General features: G+C 40.7%; 2 protein-coding genes across 5 annotated transcripts in view; both read left to right on the forward strand.

Annotated features, from left to right (window-relative positions):
• The first annotated feature begins 4,097 nt into the window (after positions 1 to 4,097).
• The window catches only part of LOC113441624 (claudin-4-like), a 49,664-nt gene continuing 34,996 nt past the window's right edge, over positions 4,098 to 18,765 (forward strand). For 3 of the 4 annotated variants that reach the window (XR_015742438.1, XM_026708725.2, XM_026708726.2), the window contains exon 1: positions 4,098 to 4,223. Coding sequence is in view for 2 of the 4 variants with exons in the window: in XM_026708725.2 (XP_026564510.1) it covers positions 4,184 to 4,223 (40 nt within the window). In the remaining 2 variants the exon portion in view is untranslated. The remainder of the gene's footprint in view (positions 4,224 to 18,765) is intronic. The other variant, XM_087927876.1, reaches the window with a different exon arrangement.
• CLDN4 (claudin 4) lies at positions 16,185 to 18,571 on the forward strand. The gene has a single exon (XM_026708728.2). The coding sequence runs from the start codon at positions 16,430 to 16,432 to the stop codon at positions 17,057 to 17,059; it is 630 nt and encodes a 209-aa protein (XP_026564513.1). The 5' UTR covers positions 16,185 to 16,429; the 3' UTR covers positions 17,060 to 18,571.

Genomic DNA, 18,765 nt, shown 5'->3' on the forward strand with positions numbered 1-18,765 from the left:
GAACTGCCGACCTTTCTGATTGACAAGCTCAACGTCTTAGCAACTGAGCCACCACATTTAGTACATAGCATCCTGTTACTTAGAAATATTGCAGGAGAAAGAGGGCAAACATTCCTTCCGGGTGCAAAGATATCAGGCATGGCATAAATTTTGACTGCCTTCTCAGGGCTACTGCATGCTCTATGTCAGGAGGCAGAATCATTAAATATGAGAGTGCTCCACAGTCAGTGTCATTCTGGACCTTTCCCCACTGCTGAATTGAAGTCTTAGGACATAGACAGACAGCCATCTCTCCAAGCTTCTCTCCAAACTGTAGTCTAGCATGAACTATGCTGACATGCTGGATGCCGTGTTATCGCTGAATAACAAGTCCAGCAAGTCCAGGACTGACCTTGCCCTTTTCACCAGGGACAAGGAAAGGAAAGTGATGGATATTCCCCTGCCTCAGTTTCTCCTCCCACTGGAAAGCAGTACAATCACTCTCCCTAATCAATGGGAGTGTAAGTGAGGGGTTTGAATGGCAGGTTTAGCCAGTGTTGACTGACTAAGAGGCCACAGGTGTGACGCTTGGGAAAGAGTGCCAAATACGTATTGAGAAACTGGCCTGGCAGACAAATCTGCATCATCATCTACTCTAAGCAAAACCAGCCTGGTCCCGATTGATCTGATCCAACAGTGAAACAGCTTCCTGATGGAGAGCCGGCTGCTGATATTCAGGGTTGATTTTGAATATCATGATATTGATACTGACATTGATATTTGGCCTTTTCCTGATTTTTATCGACTTCTGTTTTTATTGTTTGCATTTTTATGTTTGGAGGTTGATTGTTCCTATTATTTGTTAGGGGTTTTATACCATGGATGTTTAATCGGTTTTATTGAAAAGAGTCTTTTCAATCCACCCATCCATCAGAATAGAGCTGAAAGGGACCTTCAAGGTCTTCTAATCCAACCCCTTGCTCAAGCAGGAGACCCTATACAATTTCAGACAGAAAATGGCTGTCCAGTCTCTTCTTAAAAGCCTCCACAACTTCCGAAGGCAAGTTATTCCACTGGTTAATCGTATTCGCCGTTAATCATCTTCACTGTCTTCACTTCTCTTTAATTCTAGGTTGCTTCTCTCCTTGATTAGTTTCCATCCATTGCTTCTTATCTTGCCTTCTGGTGCTTTGGAAAATAAGTTGACGCCCTCTTCTTTGTGGCACTGAAAATTTCGATTGCAGTGGGGTAGAAATGGGCAAAAATGAATTGCAAATATAGAGGAAGGGCAGAGGAATGGGGTGAATTGGGAGAAAACCTCCCTGTCAGCATATTGGGAGAGTTAATCTCCTGGCTTTTCTCTGGTTCTGGGACCTCTCACCTAGGTTAATGGAAGGTTGTGGGGCAGTGAAGTAGGAAGGAAGAATCAATAATGAGCAAGCACTGTTTTCAACTGTTTCTCCAAGGGCATGTCAGGGCTGGCTGTGAGTGGTTGTGGCCAGTAGTTCCTGGAATGGGTAAAACAGAATTTCCACAAATAATAAAAACAGAAAACAAAGACAGCCGCCTCCACACCTTTTCCAACAGAAACATAATGTTGGCACATGTGACAACAGATTAGCAAAGTACAGAGGTGGCTCTCTTTCAGGGAAGCGGGGGTCAAAAAAAATCAAAAGGGCAGCCAAAACCATGCAATCAAAACTTTGTCCTTTTTTTTTTTACATGTGTTGACAAATAAGCACATGTTGTTTAATATAATTCCCTTGGGCTGCCAGATTCTTTCAGATTTTTTACTACCACAGACCAGCGTTTTTCAAACTTGACAATTTAATATGCGTGAACTTCAACTCCCAGAATTCCCTGCTTTTATGACCATAATGGACCCTGGAATTATGGTCAAGCCAGGCATTAAGAAGGTCACCACATTGCCACACCTGATTTTACAACTTTTTAAGACAGTCATTAAGCAAACACTGTGGTTGTTAAGCAAACCCATTGTATCCAATGGCTATTTTTTTTTGTGCTACAAACCAGAGTAAATAGCAGTTTCAGACAAACCCCCCCCCCCATAACAAATCAGAATTGTGTGACCATGGGACAGTTCAAATAGCCCTAAATGCCGGCCATTTGCCAAATCCAAAACATGATCATGGGACAGTGGTAGGGGGCTATTGGAACTTTGAAATTGTGTTGTAAGTGGTTTGTCATAATTTCAAACGATCACTAAGTGACTGCCTAATTCAAGGACGACCTGCAACAAACTCCTTCTTTATAATGCTTGCTGATTGAAACTGGCATTCTGTGGAGGACTGTGCTTTCACAAAGAGGGCTAAATTTGCAGAAGTTTGTTGTCCAGTTTTTCTTATGGCTCAAAAACAAAGCCCAGTAAACAATAACCAGAATGAGCCATATGTTTGCAGCAGCCCAAAGTGACCCATAAGAGCTGGACATACCCCAGACCATGTCATCCACAGTCACACTGTGGATAAAATACAATAATTTAATTTTTATGTATTAGATTTATATGGCTGCTCACTTCATAAAACTGTAGGAAAATATCACAAGTGAATTCATGGTGCTCCCTGTGCTTGGTTGTTTGCTTGCAGACGTTTCTTTACCCAACTATGTAACATCATCAGTATGATAGCATTACGCTGATGATGTTACCCAGTCAGGTAAAGCAATGTCTGCAAGCAGCAACCAACCTCAGAGAGCATCAAGTATGCCACAGTTCCTTCCTGAGTTACAGATATTTTCTTCTATTGGACATCACAAAGGATACATCAATGAACCCATTAACTCCAAACCTGGGAACAAAGCCAGGGATTAAGAGCTTTCTGAAATTCCAGAAATATTGAGTGCCCTCCATATCTCGGGGGGAAGGGGGGGAATGCTGTCCCAGTTCTTGGCTGAGAGGGGATTTTCTTTGATTCCACAAGATGCCAGTATATAATTGAAGGAATTTGGAGTGCATCCATTCTGTCCCAATGTACCTGGCAAACAGAAACAATTGGAGAATAGCATCAGAAGAACAGGTAATTACTACTTTAAAAATAGATTCATAAAGTTGAAGGTCGAATCTGGGTTGGTCACCAAGACCAATTTTGATCTCACTGCATTATCCTGGGACACTTATATTTGTCTTCATTAGTAGTAAAGCTGACTTTAAGCTGCCTTAGCTGTGAGTTGCCTATGAGACTCAATAAAGGCGAGTTATCAAGATTTATATTCTTTGAAATTGAGTATTAATTCAATAGAAAATTAAACCAGAGTGAAATGTGCTGTACTCATTGCTGGTCCCAATCCTGCCTGTATTACCCTTGTTCCAAATCAATGCACCCCTCCAACGTTATAAGTGACACACACAGCCTAACTGGTTTTACAACAGATTTGTGCTCAGAAGAGGGGAAACACTATAGCAGATGATGGTAACTATGTGAGCAGGGATGTGATGTGAAAAACAGGTTGCTTGGTGTCATGATTAGGTGCGCATGGTAAATCCTGTTTAGCTTTGGAATCAGGCAAAATTGGCTAGGTGCTGCCTTACCCAGGAGAATTATAGAGCCAGCCTATTTCTGATTAGAGTAAGAGGCTAGAGAGAAAATGATAGGGATCAGTAATTCCTTTCTGATCCAATTGCGGAGGTTGCAAACTTGATGATAAAACCTGCGTTCCACTTTCGGTGAATCTTGGTTTAATGCAGATTAGTAAGAAAAACAACAAGAGGAACAGTGGTTTAATTTATACAGAATTTGTTTTTGCTTGCTAGCAAAGGAAGGGTATCTCAGGATTGCTGCCAGGTACTTGGAGATCAGTCTTGTGATGGCAGAAATGTCTACGTGTGCCAGAATGGGCACATATCACAAGATTAACCATTGCAGTGCTGAACAGGAGGAGAGTCAAAGGAGATTATTTTTAATGGTCCATGTACTTGAATGCACAAGCATTACCTCTTACAGATTTGGCGGTCCTACCATATCTAACTAGACCCCAAACCTCCTTCTAACATCCTTTTTGTTCCATGCATATCTCATACACCTGGCCTTGATCTCTGCAGCTTTCCACAATGTCTTCCCCGCCTCCCCTGGCTACCTGCCTGGCCCAGCCTTCCCTCTCAAGGAACTTATCCTGTGACTTTATTTGATGAACAGGGACCCCTGACAGCTCCCCCATTCCTTCTTCCTTCAGTCTGCCATCTCCTTGGATGGCTCAATTGCTCGCTGGCAGGCGCACAAGCTCCACAGGTGAGTGACTCTCCCCTTTCTTTCCCCCCAGCTCCCCAGCTAAGCGGAGGCCGGCTCAAGATTCCTGATATTCACCAGGTAAAGCCCCCTCTTTGGGCCCAATTAAGCTGCTCCAAACTGCAGCAGTGGGAGCATGTCTTAGATTCCCTTGTGGGTCAAATGCCATTCCCAATAAGTAGGATAGGATCCCACTTGTAAGGTACATATATACATTCCTTCAGTGATTTATTCCCAGTTCCCCCAGTTCAATATTTCCCTGCCAGGTTTTTTTTTCCCCCTTTAAGTTTGCCAGACCTAAGCTGTACAGCAAATCCATTTTCTTGGCTGTTGTTGGATTTTTCACAAAGTTGCGAAATGGAAGCAGCTTTCTTTATAAGGAGTTATTTATTAGTGGAATTCTTTGATTGCTTTCAAAGAGTACTGTACAATGGATTCTTCTGAGTGGCAGCTGATTAACAGCCGAGGTATAAAGATTTGCCCCTTTCAGAATAGAGAATAGGTTCTTTATATTTTCAACAGATATATTCTGTGAAAGTGGGTTCTTCTAATTCACTGCATGTGTACAAAATGGAGGAATTGGCTGTCTTGGGAGAATGCCAGTTTACAGATTAAGAAATATTCTAGAAGGGGGATTCAGGCAAGGACTGAGTAGGCTCACAGGCCCTAGAATGTTTATTGGCTATTTAAGAAAGAGACAAATGTACCATAATATGTGTGTGTGTGTGTGTGTGTATGTGTGTGTGTGTGAGAGAGAGAGAGAGGGAGAGAGAAATGCATTTTAGAAAAGGGCAACCTTAGAGCACTGAGTAGTGAAGTTATATCCATATGCCTAAAAGATGGTTATGGAAAACCAGTTTGGAATATTAGCATATTGGTAGGGAAACCCAGAGTTTTCAAAAGCCGGTCAGTGGGTGGGTAGAATAATCCCTTGCTATCATCTTGTACGAGACAATCATCATTATCATCAGCAACATTAGAACAATTTTATGAGAACTGAGTCTGCTCAGAGGACAAGCAATGGACTATTATTGGAAATGATGGACCATTTAACAAATGATTTTGTGTGATGTTTTGTCATAAACCCCACTTCTTCAACAGAATATACTCTTTAGCCAGAGATAGTTTTCACTTCTAGTAGAGAAATAGTAATACACTCTTGCAATGTACACACAGGGAATTGTTCCAGGCTGCCACTAGAATTTGCCATTGTCCAAATTCAATCTCAGAAGTATTAAATCAGTGAATTTCCCTTACACACCCACCCGTTCTGTGGCACCACCCAATTGTATGAAAATGAGTGAGATGTTCCTGGCTGCTACCTTGAAGTCCTCCTCCTTTTTTTTCATGTGAGAAAGAGCTTTATGTCTCTTGTGGCAGGAGTGTTATGCTGATTAATTCTGTGACAAAGATTGTGTGGCACACATTTCAGCAGAAACTCAGAGCACATCTCATTGCCAGCTCATGCTGCATCTGGGTTTGAAGTTTGAACTTCACTGCCGCGAAGTATCTTAACACCCAGTGAAACTCTTTCATGAATGAGTCAACAAGTGAGTCACGTCGTGATTATCTCCTGCTTGTACTTTTAAAATCTATTGCTGTCTAAATTTGGTATGGGAGTACACATGATACTCTGAATGTAAACATGAAACTTTACAGATCCCATACAAATACTGTATATGATTTATACAGCACACAGGAACACCACAAGCTTAAATCAGATTTTAACTACTAATGGTAGATGAACATGGTCTGAGCAGAGTTATACCTTACAAATAATCTTCAACTTACAATCATTCGTTTAATGACTTCTTGAAGTTACAACAGTGCTGGAAAAAGCGATTTATGACCAGTCCTCACACTTACGAATTGTTGTAGTCACATGATCAAAATTTGAGCACTTGGCCACTGGCATGTGTTTACCATGGTTTCAGTGATGACCGTTTGTAATTTCCCAGTGGGATTCTGATATGCAAAATCAATGGGGGAAGCAGGCAAAAATGACCATGGCAAAAAAAGGTCATAAAATCAGCCACAACCCTCTTATCGACAGCATTGTTTAATGACGGAAGTTCAAATCCCCATTGTGGTTGTAAGTCTAGGACTGTCTGCATTAGCTTTTAGAGAGGAAATTAATACAGCAAATTGTTGGGCCAAAAGTAAAACACTTTCATACTATTGCCCGGGAATTACATTGAATTACAGGGTTGGAAGGGACCTTGGAGGTCTTCTAGTCCAACCCGCTGCTCAGGAAGGAAACTGTATACCATTTCAGACAAATCATCAGGATAAGGAGGTAGAGGGTATCATCTTTTGAGGGAGGGGCTCTGGCTTGGAAAAGAGAAGTCACAACACAGCCATCATAGCTTATGAAAAGGCACAGAGAGCAAGTAAATTAGCTTCCCATGAGTCTTGATGGAACCTGAAATGCTTTGCTGTGACCTGTTCAGGATCCTTTAAATATTAAATATAGGTGGAAATATAAAACCATTGTTATTTATAGAGCACCATTAATCTAAAAGGTACACCACAGAATAATATATGATCTGAGGAAAATACAATTACAGTGGGAATCCCACCTCTAGAGAAGCGAAACGTCTCCAAAGAAAAACCAGAAAGTCCAGTTGCCTCTTGGGAAAGAAAAAAAAAAAGCACCTTTGGGACAACCATGACCTGGATGACTGAAAATCTCCATAGACGTACAGGTGGGAATAAATGTAAAAATAAAAGGTATGAAATTAAATAAAAACAAACCATTGAAGGTAGCCGTAGGAAGCTTTTTGGGGTTAGACAGGGGCATTTAGTGTTTTGAAAACTTTATCAGAGGGAAAACTAGTTTAGTAGTACCACATTAGAAAGTTCACCCAATCAATTTTGTAAAATCTTGTAGAACTTAGAAAGCTGCAATACTTGGCAACCCTAAATAAAACTCCTTCTGTTGCAACACAGCTTTCTCATCACCTTATGCACAAGCACGGTCAAATTGCCAGGCACATAGCAAAACTTAAAAATTTTCCTCAGCCCCAAGAGAGTTTTGAAACACACGCAGTATGAGATGTTCTCAACAGAAAGTGAAAAGTAATAAACTCATTTGGGTTTTCCCTTATTGAGAGAACAAGAAGAGTCATAACATGGAAATAACATGGAAAGCTAATTTACTTGCTCTGTGCCTTTGATAAGCTTTGACCAATGTGTTGTAACTTCTCTTTTCCAAGCCAGAGTTCCTCCCTCAAAAGATAGCACCCTCTACTTCCTTATCTTGATGATTGTGAAACTAATATTCAATAGTCTGTACTCCTTAGGATATGATGTAATGCGAAGGAACCTTCATGAGATTTGTGTTGTCCTAACATAGAACATAAAGTTAGAAGTGACCTAAGAGATTCAATTGCATGCAGACCACATGATTAACTGATGACTATCCAGTCTAGTATTGGCAAACCTATGACATACATGTCAAAGGTGACGCATCACAAATTTGGGGTAATATACCAGTATTCACCAACCCCCGAGGACACCTATTCTCAAAAACGTGCCATGATCTTGTGCAATTTTTAGAGATTGCACAGTGAGAACATGGTGTGCCCTCACATAGCCTCCAGTAGTTGTACAAGAGAGCCGTGTTCTCATGTGGCCTCTGGAGGTTCCAAAACTCATGCAAGAATGGGTGTGTGTGTTTTTGTGTGACTTTTGGAAGCTGCAGAAGAGTCCTTGTCAATATGGCAATGTCTGTAGATATACATTGCTTTCTTTTCAGTGGTCTGATCTACATATCAGACTTAGCAGCTAAACCATTTTTATTTAACCAGGTTTAAATACTGTAAACCAAATATGGCAGTCTGAAAACCATATATCAGCTTCAGAAACTCTAAGGCAACATTTTTTAAGCTTGGCAATTCTAAGATGTTTATACACTTGAGCTTCCAAAATACTGGCTGGGGGGTTCTGGGAGTTGGAATTCACCCATCGTAAAGTTGCCAAATTTGAAAAACACCGATCTAAGGCGCTTGTTGCTCACCAGGAACGAACAGGGCTAAAATATTCAGAACTGTGTTTGTTTTGTTTAACTGGCTTACAATGGTCATTTTGGGGGGGGGATCAATATTATTATTGCAGATGCCATCTTGACTTTTTTTCACACACTCCTCGACATAGCTGTGGTCTGCCTATGCTCACTGCACAAAACTTCTTTAAGTCCTTGAGCTGTTGGGTAAGAGTTGTGCTCCCTGTTTTTATTGTTGGAAAAGCCTAGTTAAAATATGAAGCCAGAGTCACCCTGAAGTGCTGCTTAGGGTGAATACCAAATAACTTTAGGAGTGACTTGAAGGGCACTCCTTCTGAAATTCCATGTTCTCACTGCTAAGCATCAAATTGCTGTTGTAATCATTATTTAGAAGCTTATCATGCCTTTCTCTCTGTCAAGGACGCTCAAGGCAGTTAGCACCAAAAGAGCACTCAAACTAGTGCAATTAAAGTAAATTATACAAATACAAAGTAAATAAAGTCCATATTAAGTGTTGTATAGTTTTGTTTTGTTTTTCCTGTGATGTTTTACGCATGCAGGATGCTTGCTCAATTTCTAGAATGAATGATAAAACCCGCCCTATGTTAGGACATCAGCGAGAGGACAAGGATAGATTTATTTCAGGTTAAAACCAACCCACAGGGATATGGTAGCATAAAAGGAAGAAAAGTGGAGCGGTGAAAGCAAGGGTGGGAAAGGAGAACTACTTAATTTCAGAGAAGCCCATTAACCATCACAAGCTTCTTAGAACAGTGGTCTCCAAAGTTGGCAACTTAAGACTTGTGGACTTCAATTCCCAGAATTTTGCAGCCAGCATGCTTTAGAAGCAGGGCCCTGATTGGCAATGGTCTGTGCCAATCTTTCCTGGCATTTTGGTCAATGATAAAGGACAAAGAGGAATGGATTTTTTTCTGCCTTTCCCTGCTTGGAAGGTAGGAGGGATGGGCGAGTCACCTGCTTGTACTTCACATTCCTATCCTGAAGTGTGATACCTATCATGCCAGAAACAAGTACAACTCTACATTCCTGAAATGAATGCAGATTTCAGATAAATTTGCTATTTTGGATAAGGGTCCTAAATATCAATTTTGCAGAAGACAATGTTGAAAAAGCACTACACAATCTAAAACCATCTCTATCTATTGGACCGGACGGAATATGTGCCTACTTCTTAAAAATGCTATCCACTGCCATAACTGAACCTCTAAGCATAATCTTTGAAAAATCTTTCAGGACCAGCTCCTTGCCAAAACTATGGTCACAAGCCACGGTTATCCCCATCTTCAAAAAGGGAGACCCCCCAGCCTAGTTGAAAATTACAGACCAATCTCTTTATGCTGCATCACCTGTAAAGTCATGGAATCAATTATTAACCAATCCATCATCCTCCACTTAGAAACAAACAACCTACTCTCTAATAAATAATTTGGTTTCAGGAAAAAACTATCCTGTAATCTGCAACTCTTACACTGCAAAAACATATCGACTACACAACTCGACCAGGGCAAAACAATAGACGCAATCTACATAGACTTCTGTAAAGCCTTTGATTCAGTGGTACATAACAAACTACTCCTAAAACTAAAATCTTACAGTATCTCTTGGCACCTGCATTACTGGATAGAAGCATTCCTGTCAAACAGACAACAAATGGTCAAAATTGGGCGCGTCCTATCAAATTCTGTACCTGTCAACAGTGGTGTCCCCCAAGGCAGCGTTCTAGGACCAACTCTTTTCATACTCTACACAAATGACCTCTGTGATCATACCAAGAGCAACTGCGTTCTCTTCACTGATGATGTAAAGCTGTTCAATACCACAGACAATACTGCTACCCTTCAGAAAGATCTTGACTATGTATCAGAATGGTCAATCAAATGGCAACTTCAAATCTCAACACATAAATGCTCTGCCCTACATATTGGCAAAAAAAATGAATCAGAAAATAAAATACAGGCTGAATAGTCAAGATCTTGTTGATTATCCAAACTCTGTCAAGGATCTTGGAGTACTCATCTCAAATGACCTAAGTGCTAGAGCCCACTGTAACTACATAGCCAAAAAGGTGTTAAGAGTTGTTAACCTAATCTTACATAGCTTTTTCTCTGGTAATATTACACTAATAACTAGAGCATACAAAACATTTGCTAGACCAATACTCAAATACAGCTTATCAGTCTGGAACCCACATTACGTATCTGATATTAACACAGTTGAGAAAATCCAGAAATATTTCACAAGAAGAATTCTCCACTCCTCTACTCGTTGCAGAATACCTTATGCCACCAGACTCGAAATTCTAGACCTAGAAAAGCTAGGAACTACTCTGCCTTCTGTCCGATCTAAGTATAGTATATAAAATCATACATTGCAATGTCTTACTTGTCTGTGAATACTTCAGCTTCAACCATAACAACACAAGAGTAAACAATAGATACAAACTCAAGGTTAACCACACCAAACTTGATTGCAGGAAATAAGACTTCAGCAACAGAGTGGTCAATGTCTGGAATACTCTACCTGACTCTGTGGTTTCATCCCCAAACCCCAAAAACTTTAACCTTAGACTGTCTACTATTGACCTCACCCCTTTCCTAAGAGGTCTGTAGGGGGAGTGCATAAGCGCACCAATGTGCCTACCATCCCTGTCCTATTGTTTCTTTTCTTTTTTTCTTTTTCTTATATGTATCCATGTATTCATAACTATGAATACATGGGTTACTTATACCTATTATCTTGTAAGCAATTGACAAAAATAAATAAATAAATAAAATAAATATGCAGCTGGTTTTGTCCGGTTTCTATTAAGCTAATATGCTCATTTTATTGTGGCTCATGGTAGGTCCATTGTTGATAGCTTAACTTGGGACTCCTTTGCTTTGCCTTTTCACTTTGTTCAATAATCTCAGATCAGACTTTCTTGACCTTGGCAACTTTAAGAAGGGTAGTCAATGGGGGCAGCTGGATTCCCTTAATAGCTGAGGCAGAAAAGGTCATAAAATCAATTCCAACTCACATAATGACCACATTGCTTAGCAACAGAGGTTCTGGACCCAAGTGTCGTCATTAAGTCAAGGACTACTTGTATGTCCACCAGCTCTTTTGGTAACTGATTCCACTCTCACTAAATTGTTCTTGCCATTAGAATGGAATGGAATAGAATGGAATGGAGTAGAGTAGAATGGAATGGAATGGAATGGAGTTGATTAGAATAGAATAGAATAGAATAGAATAGAATAGAATAGAATAGAATAGAATAGAATAGAATAGAATAGAATAGAATAGCAAAATTGGAAGGGACCTTGGAGGTCTTCTCGTCCAACCCCCCGCTTAGGTAGGAAACCCTACACCATTTCAGACATGGTTATCCAATATCTTCTTTAAAACTTCCAGATCTTTCTAGGGTTGAGAAGTGCTTTGATCTCCAAATTTCCTGATACCCAAATTTGGGGATTCTTGCTCTGTATGAGGAATTTGACTAAAATATCTCTAAAGTCCCTTTCAAGCCTATGCTTGATAAGAGCTGTGGATCTGTTTTAAAAGAATGTGGCCTTCGGGCTTCCTGTTTAGTTTAGTAATCCTTGGGGTCAAAGATAAGGGATGATTCCCCCCAGCAGCGACATATTGCTGTGTTTTGATTCTGAAAAGCAGATGAAAGTTAAAGATTGCCCAAGACCAGCTCAATGATGGCCCTACAGTTTTCTTGGCAATGTGCACACAAGTGGAGCATATGCAAGTTTCTAAATGATGCGGAATTATAACTCCAGGCAAACCTGGCTTATGGTAAAGATGTCAGTTGGAGAGAAATATCTGAAGGACTACAATATGGCTTATTCATTTTGGAGAGCTGGAATGGCACAGCCATACGTTTTCCAGGAAATCAAGCTGGGCTTCCTAATTAGTTGCAAAGCAAAGCTGCACCCGCAGCAACCCTGGCCAAGCTTAAGTCCTCTCTCATGCGCAGATGGGAGGAGGGTTCGATAATACAGGAGCTGAGAAAACAGTTAGCCTTTTCCTAGCACAGACAACCATAGTCTTCTCATAGTTGCAGACTGGGCATGCTGCAGATCTTATCAGCCAAAGAGTGCTAGCTGGCAGGCACTGGAAGACAGGTGTTTTCTGCCCCTGCTCTGTGGAATATCCTGCTGTAGGAGATTAAAATGGCCCCAACCCTACTGGCCTTTCACAAGGCTTAAAAAACTTGACTGTGTACTTGAGCTTGGGATGCTGAATGTGTTAAGGGCCCCATTTCTTGGCTTTGCTACCAGGTTGCATATATTTATTTTGGTTTTTTAAAATTGTTTTTAAATGTTTTTGTTTTGTTTTTATAGTTTTGGAATTGTAAGCTGGCCAGAGTCATTCATTAAGATGAGTGGCTATAGAAATTGAATAAATATTTACAATAAATATTGCATTGATATAGAACACTAACCTTCAAGCTTGGCAGCTTTAAGATATATGGACTTCAACTCCTAGAATTATCCAGCCAGGATATTCATTTATAGCACCCTTGCAAACTCATGAGCTGAACTGAAATTGACATCTCCTCCACTCCCTAGTCTGAGCTATTGACTGCTACCTCATACAATGCATAAGGAGCTAAATTTCCTTAACTGTCCCTCAACTCTTGGGCTATTCTGAATGGTTGCACACGGTTTGAGTCTTCTTCATTTTAATTTGCCAAATGCAAACATTTGGCGAAAAAGAATGAAGAAGACTCAAACCATTGTGGTCCTCTATTATTTACACCTGAGAACATTGATGGTCCAAGAGTCAAACTCTTCTCACTGTGGGTAAGGATGCTCAGTTATCTAGATCAACATTTCTCAACCTCAGCAACTTTAACACTTTGGACTTCAACTCCCAGAATTTTTCAGCTGGCATATTGGTTGGGAAATTCTGGGTGCTGAAATCCACGTAGTTTAAGCTGCTGAGGTTGAGATACGCTGGCCTAGATGCTTGGAAGAAGCTACAATGGTCAAACTCACCACGTAAATGATGTCAAGATGCATTTGACCTTAGTCATCCTCTGCTCATCCTTACCTGTAAAAGGTCATGTTTATTTGGGACTCCAGGCTATAAAGTTGAAAGAATGGTTTAAGTTGGAGTAGGCAGCTTTCTTGAATAGGAAGACCCACTTCAGATTTTGACAGCAGTTGCACACTGCTTTATAAAAGTTGAGAGGGTGACTGAGAGGCTTGCTTGATTACAAGAATGACATCCATAAAGGGGAAAACAGCCAATATAGGGAAGATACAAACTCTCAGTCTGCAAGTTTATGGCATAACCCACGAGGATGGGTTCAGGTACTGAATTCTAAACTTATCAAATGGGCTGACTTCACAAAACTTGCTAAGCTTGTACGCAGAAAAAGTTAATGCCAACCAAGCTTTATATGTTGCAGGAATTCAGCCACTAATCTTTAACTACCTGTTTAAGTATGTTGTGTGAATGTAGCCTTCAACTTTTTCTCACATTGGTGGACACATTTTCAAGCAATGGTCTGGGTTGCAGCTACTATCCAATCATTTTTATTTTCCTGAAATGCTTAGTGGGTTATATGACGTCTAGGGGTATTCTTAGAAATAAACATATTATTAGACACCAGCAAATTTTCCTAAATACTGATGTTTCGTTTAATTGTAATTAAATAATAAGCTTTATTTTGCTTTTTTTTAACTAGAGGGCAGCAAATATGACAGTAGATTTTATTTGTGGGCACCCTGTCAAATACTCTTGGTTTAAAGTTACTTTCACCCCATTTGATAACATGAAAACGGTTGGTATATCACTTCTTGCTCTTTTGGCTAAAATCAAAGACTGGTAGAAAGAAAGATTGGAAAAGACCATGAAGATCATCCCTGATTGCAGGAGAAGACTGGAAGTTGAGGTTCAAAATACAAGTTATGTCTGACAAGAAACTTCTGCTGATTTTCTGATGTTATAACTCATCAACAATATTAAATACAGCCTCAAAATCTGACTGGGAAACCGATCTTGGTGTACGGGATAGTGAATATCTGCCCTCCAGCCCACCACCGCAAATCCTGTGCCACTTATCTGATTTACCTAATTTGATTCCTAAACTATTATTTTTTCCATGGAACACCATAATTCTACACTCTATAAATCTCCCACTATTGTAGTAGGTACTTCAGTATATGTGATAATCTATGATAATCTGAAGTTATTCCTGGCCCAAAGAAATGCAAGTCCTGATATCCCCATAATTATGTAAACATTATTATCCAATTTTAAGATGACTGGGTGTTTCAGCAAAAGGGACAGATTCTTTCTGAACACCACATAGAAGAAAACTGGCCTCTTGAAAGCTCTTATTTGGATAACACAGATGTCTGCAAGGTGGAATCAAACAACTCAAGAGGATGGCCATGACAATCCTATCAAAGCCCTATTTGTTTAATGTGTGTCTACACATGACATACAGCATGTTAAAAAAAAAAAAGCAGAGACCTTACAGGTGGCTATATCATGGGATCATATCAGTTTAGCCTCCACACTTTTTTCCCAAGACAAAATGCCTGAAGCATATGTGGACAAAAAAACACAGCAATGTTATATCAGCTTGATCAGTTCTTGCTGAAATTTTCCATGCACGCTGTTGAGAAATCTGTTCTTTTCACCTTGTTTGTACTATTCATGCATAAAGATACTGCGTCCATGTTCCTTTTGTGAAATCTGCTTGGAAACATTAGCAGATTAATAGATAATCAGAATTGGAAAGGACCTTGTAGGTCATCTAGTCCAACCCCCCCGCCCAAGCGGGAGACCCTACACCATTTCATAATGGAATTGGAAGGGACCTTGGAGGTCTTCTAGTCCAACTCCATGCTCAAGCAGGAAACCATAGACCATTTCAGATAAATGGTTGTCCAATCTTTTCTTTAAAACCTCCAGTGACTCCTGCACTGCACTAAAGTTGGAGTTAATTCCCACAAAAGGTTCTTACAAAGACTCTGACTATCGTCCTGATCATATTTATGAGAGAAGAGATGTTGTGGTGCACTGAAACTCGCCTGTAGTTTCTTCCCCTCTATTTCCATAAGACTTGGGATGTTGCATCCTTTGCTGCTCAACCAGTTTGGCGCTCTCAGGGGTGTAGCCCAGCTGCCTGTGGTCATCACATCCTCTGAGGGTGAGGTGATAATCTATGATGCCCTCCCAGCAATTGGACTAGAAGCAGGGCCTGGAGCGGGACAGACCTATCTGAATTGCAAAGGAGGGTGTGGGAAGAGAAGAATGCTTCCATGCAGAACAACATTATACTGGGTGGAGACTAGAGAGTAATTCTCTACTTTGAGCGTTCTAAAGACCAACACCAGGGTAACAGATGCTAGGCATGAATTAAGGAGAACCAAGTAACTTCTGGACCATAAAGAACACTACTAAGTGAGTCAGTTCCACCCATTCCAATCTACCTCAAAAAGTTATTGTGGGAAAAATTATTTGTAAATAGCCTTGTGCTCCTAGAGAAAGGTGAGCAAATCCTCTTCCTTGCTACAGTTTGTGATTGTGTGATCTGTAAGCACAATTTGCAAAGAGAACTGATATTGATGACTACTAGGTTAGGATCATTGACTGGAATCTCTTTAGACAGAAGCAGTGGACCCTTTATGTCATCAGTGCAAGACTTCCTTCTGCACTTCCCTGAAGCATCTGAATGTACACTGATGGAAGTAGAACATTGAGCTGCCAGAAGGAACATTGGGTTAGACTTGCTGAGCAATTTCTATGCTCTTAGTAAGAATGAAACATTTACATCAGCCTACAAAGATTTCAGCAAAGAACGAGGTGGGAACACTTTCTGTTCTGACCCTTTGCTTCTTGTCTCATGCTATAACTTCCTTTTGGGACTGGGATTTTTTGGTGAGTCAGGATTGGAGAAACCCATTTCTGCCAGGATAACAACCTCTCTTTGAAGAAGACGAGAGGAGGAGGAGAAGGAATCCTGGGGAACAGGTTTGAGCTTCTCTGTCTGTTCAGACTGGATGGCTTCTGTAAAACTCCACCCACCACCGCAGCCTATAACTTCCCCAAATTTGCCACCCTCATTTCAGTATTATTGCACCGTCTCTTGTTGTAGTTTTCCAGTTTGGGGTTTTTTTTTTAAATAAATTTTTGCCTCCTTGGTTGGAGCTGCTCCAAGAAGCAAGAGGAGAACGCTATGGCTTCCATGGGGATGCAAGTCTTGGGAATTGCCTTGTCGGTGATCGGCTGGCTAGGTAGCATCCTCTGTTGTGGGTTGCCGATGTGGAGGGTGACAGCCTTTATAGGCAACAACATTGTGGTGGCCCAAATTATTTGGGAGGGCCTATGGATGAACTGTGTGGTCCAGAGCACGGGACAGATGCAATGCAAGGTCTACGAGTCTATGTTGGCACTGGCACAGGACATGCAAGCTGCTCGGGCTCTGGTAATCATTGCCATCATTCTGGCTGTCATTGGCATCTTCTTCTCTATCATTGGAGGAAAGTGCACTAACTGCGTGGAAGATGAAGCTAGCAAAGCCAAGGTGATGATCTTCGCTGGAATTATTTTTCTCATCTCCAGCATCATGCTTCTGATTCCACTCTGCTGGACAGCAAACAACATCATACGAGACTTCTACAACCCCATGATCCCAGACAGCCAAAAGCGGGACTTGGGGGCTTCTCTCTATATTGGCTGGGCCTCCTGTGGCCTGCTGCTCATTGGAGGAGCACTACTGTGTTGCAACTGCCCTCCCAGACACGAGAAACCCTATTCGACAAAGTACACAGCAGCTCAATCGGTGCCAACCAGCAACTATGTCTAAGCCATTCTTCCTCCCTCATGTGTCCTGGGGACTTTGCACCTTGGAGGAGGCAGTTAGGGACGCAGTCGACTTCAGTGTGAGGAGGGATCATTCTTTCCCATCCTTTGGACTTGGTGCAGTAGCAGGAAACCTGGCATATTTCATCCAGATTTGGAAAGCAGGGACTCATTTTTTGCATTCACCTGTTTGAACAAACATCTCTCAAGGATCGGAGTCTGACAGCTGCTCCTATCCAAACTGCACTGAAAACTGGCTTCTGTGAGACTAGTCACCTTCAAACTCACCAGGATCTCAGCCAGCTCAGCTCAGCTGAAAGAGAAAAATTGCTGAAATGGAGGCCTACGTGAAATACAGCAGCAACAGGGAAGCTTGAATTGGGGTGGGTGCTTGCTGGACTTCTGGACACCTTTGGAATTTGGCTAGAAGAATTTGATGGTGGATATAGACCTGGTGTGTAATATTGGCAAGAACAGTCACTGGTGGAGGTGGAGGGCAGGGGTATAAGCCCCCTCTAATTGCTGGCTGTCTCTTTGTATTTGGAAATCTGGGTAGCAGAGAGTCCATCAAGTTTGGTTTCTGGCTGCCTTTCTATAACTGGGTGTTCCATTGTTTGCAATCGCTCTAGTGGGTGTTTTGATACCTGCTGAAAATGGGAAGCTGTCTGGGAAGGTCTCTGTTCACTTTCCTTCCTCAAATTGCTGCAAACTCTTTAAAATGAATGCAATGATTAAGTAGAACTATATCTAGGTTTGCAGGTTGTGGAGGTCTAGGAGGAAGCTGAAACTGTGGGATAATTAGTTCCTGGGCTGTCAGACAATGAGTTGAGAAAGGAGACATAGACCCAGTTTATTTGAGATCTTCAGAAATACGATAGGAAATTTGAATTCTGCAACATAGGGAAGAGATTGAATAATAACAATATACCTTTTTAATGTCTTGCATGGATTAATTTAAACTCAGAGTTAAACCAGTTTTGAATGCTTGAATACAAGTGTAAATTTAATCTGAGGGATGGATAATCTTAAAAAAAGACATTTTGAGACTGGCTACTAATATGGTATTTCTGTTCATTTATAAAGTACCATCTAAAGTCTATTGAAACTGCACCAAGTGTCTTCAATTCCAATTGGCAATTTGAGAATGATGAACTGGTGTTAAATAGGACCAATAGGACCAAAAAGATATATTTCTACCTTTTTTCCATTCAGGGCTGAATTTGAAGCAGGCTTTTTGGAAGATTAACCTCAATTAATTTTGAATACCAGGTTTCTATCCAGCTGCTTATGAAATAAAGAAAAATGTCTCTGGGCATAGACAGAAGTCAGGCTTTATTAACAGTCTTATTATTTAATGGAGTGTCATATCATCATTTAGAATGAATTACTCTCCAAAATAAGATTTTGTCAAGTTTTCCAGATAGGTGTGTAGGTCTCCATTGACAAATGTATTATTTGCAGAACCCAGAGGTGTTACAAGTTTGTTCCTCCCTTGCAGAGATGCTGAAGAAAGAAAGGAAAGTCAATTCTCACAAAACAAAACTGTTTTTTCATATTTTATTTGTGAGTTATTGTTTATCAATTGATTTGAGCTTGTGTAAAAGCAGTCTATAAATATTTTAATTATAATCACACAAAAAAACCACCCTTGCCGTTTCATGTCTTTCCTTGAATTCAATGTATCTATACAGTGCACTTTTATTTTACACC

This window comes from Pseudonaja textilis, chromosome 1, assembly GCF_049901715.1.
Source record: "Pseudonaja textilis isolate UNSWEBS1 chromosome 1, rPseTex1.2, whole genome shotgun sequence".
Lineage (NCBI taxonomy): Eukaryota > Metazoa > Chordata > Lepidosauria > Squamata > Elapidae > Pseudonaja > Pseudonaja textilis.

Bases quoted from the DNA above. Each gene is read 5' to 3' on its own strand.
- CLDN4 (XM_026708728.2), top strand. From the start codon at position 16,430: ATGGCTTCCATGGGGATGCAAGTCTTGGGAATTGCCTTGTCGGTGATC.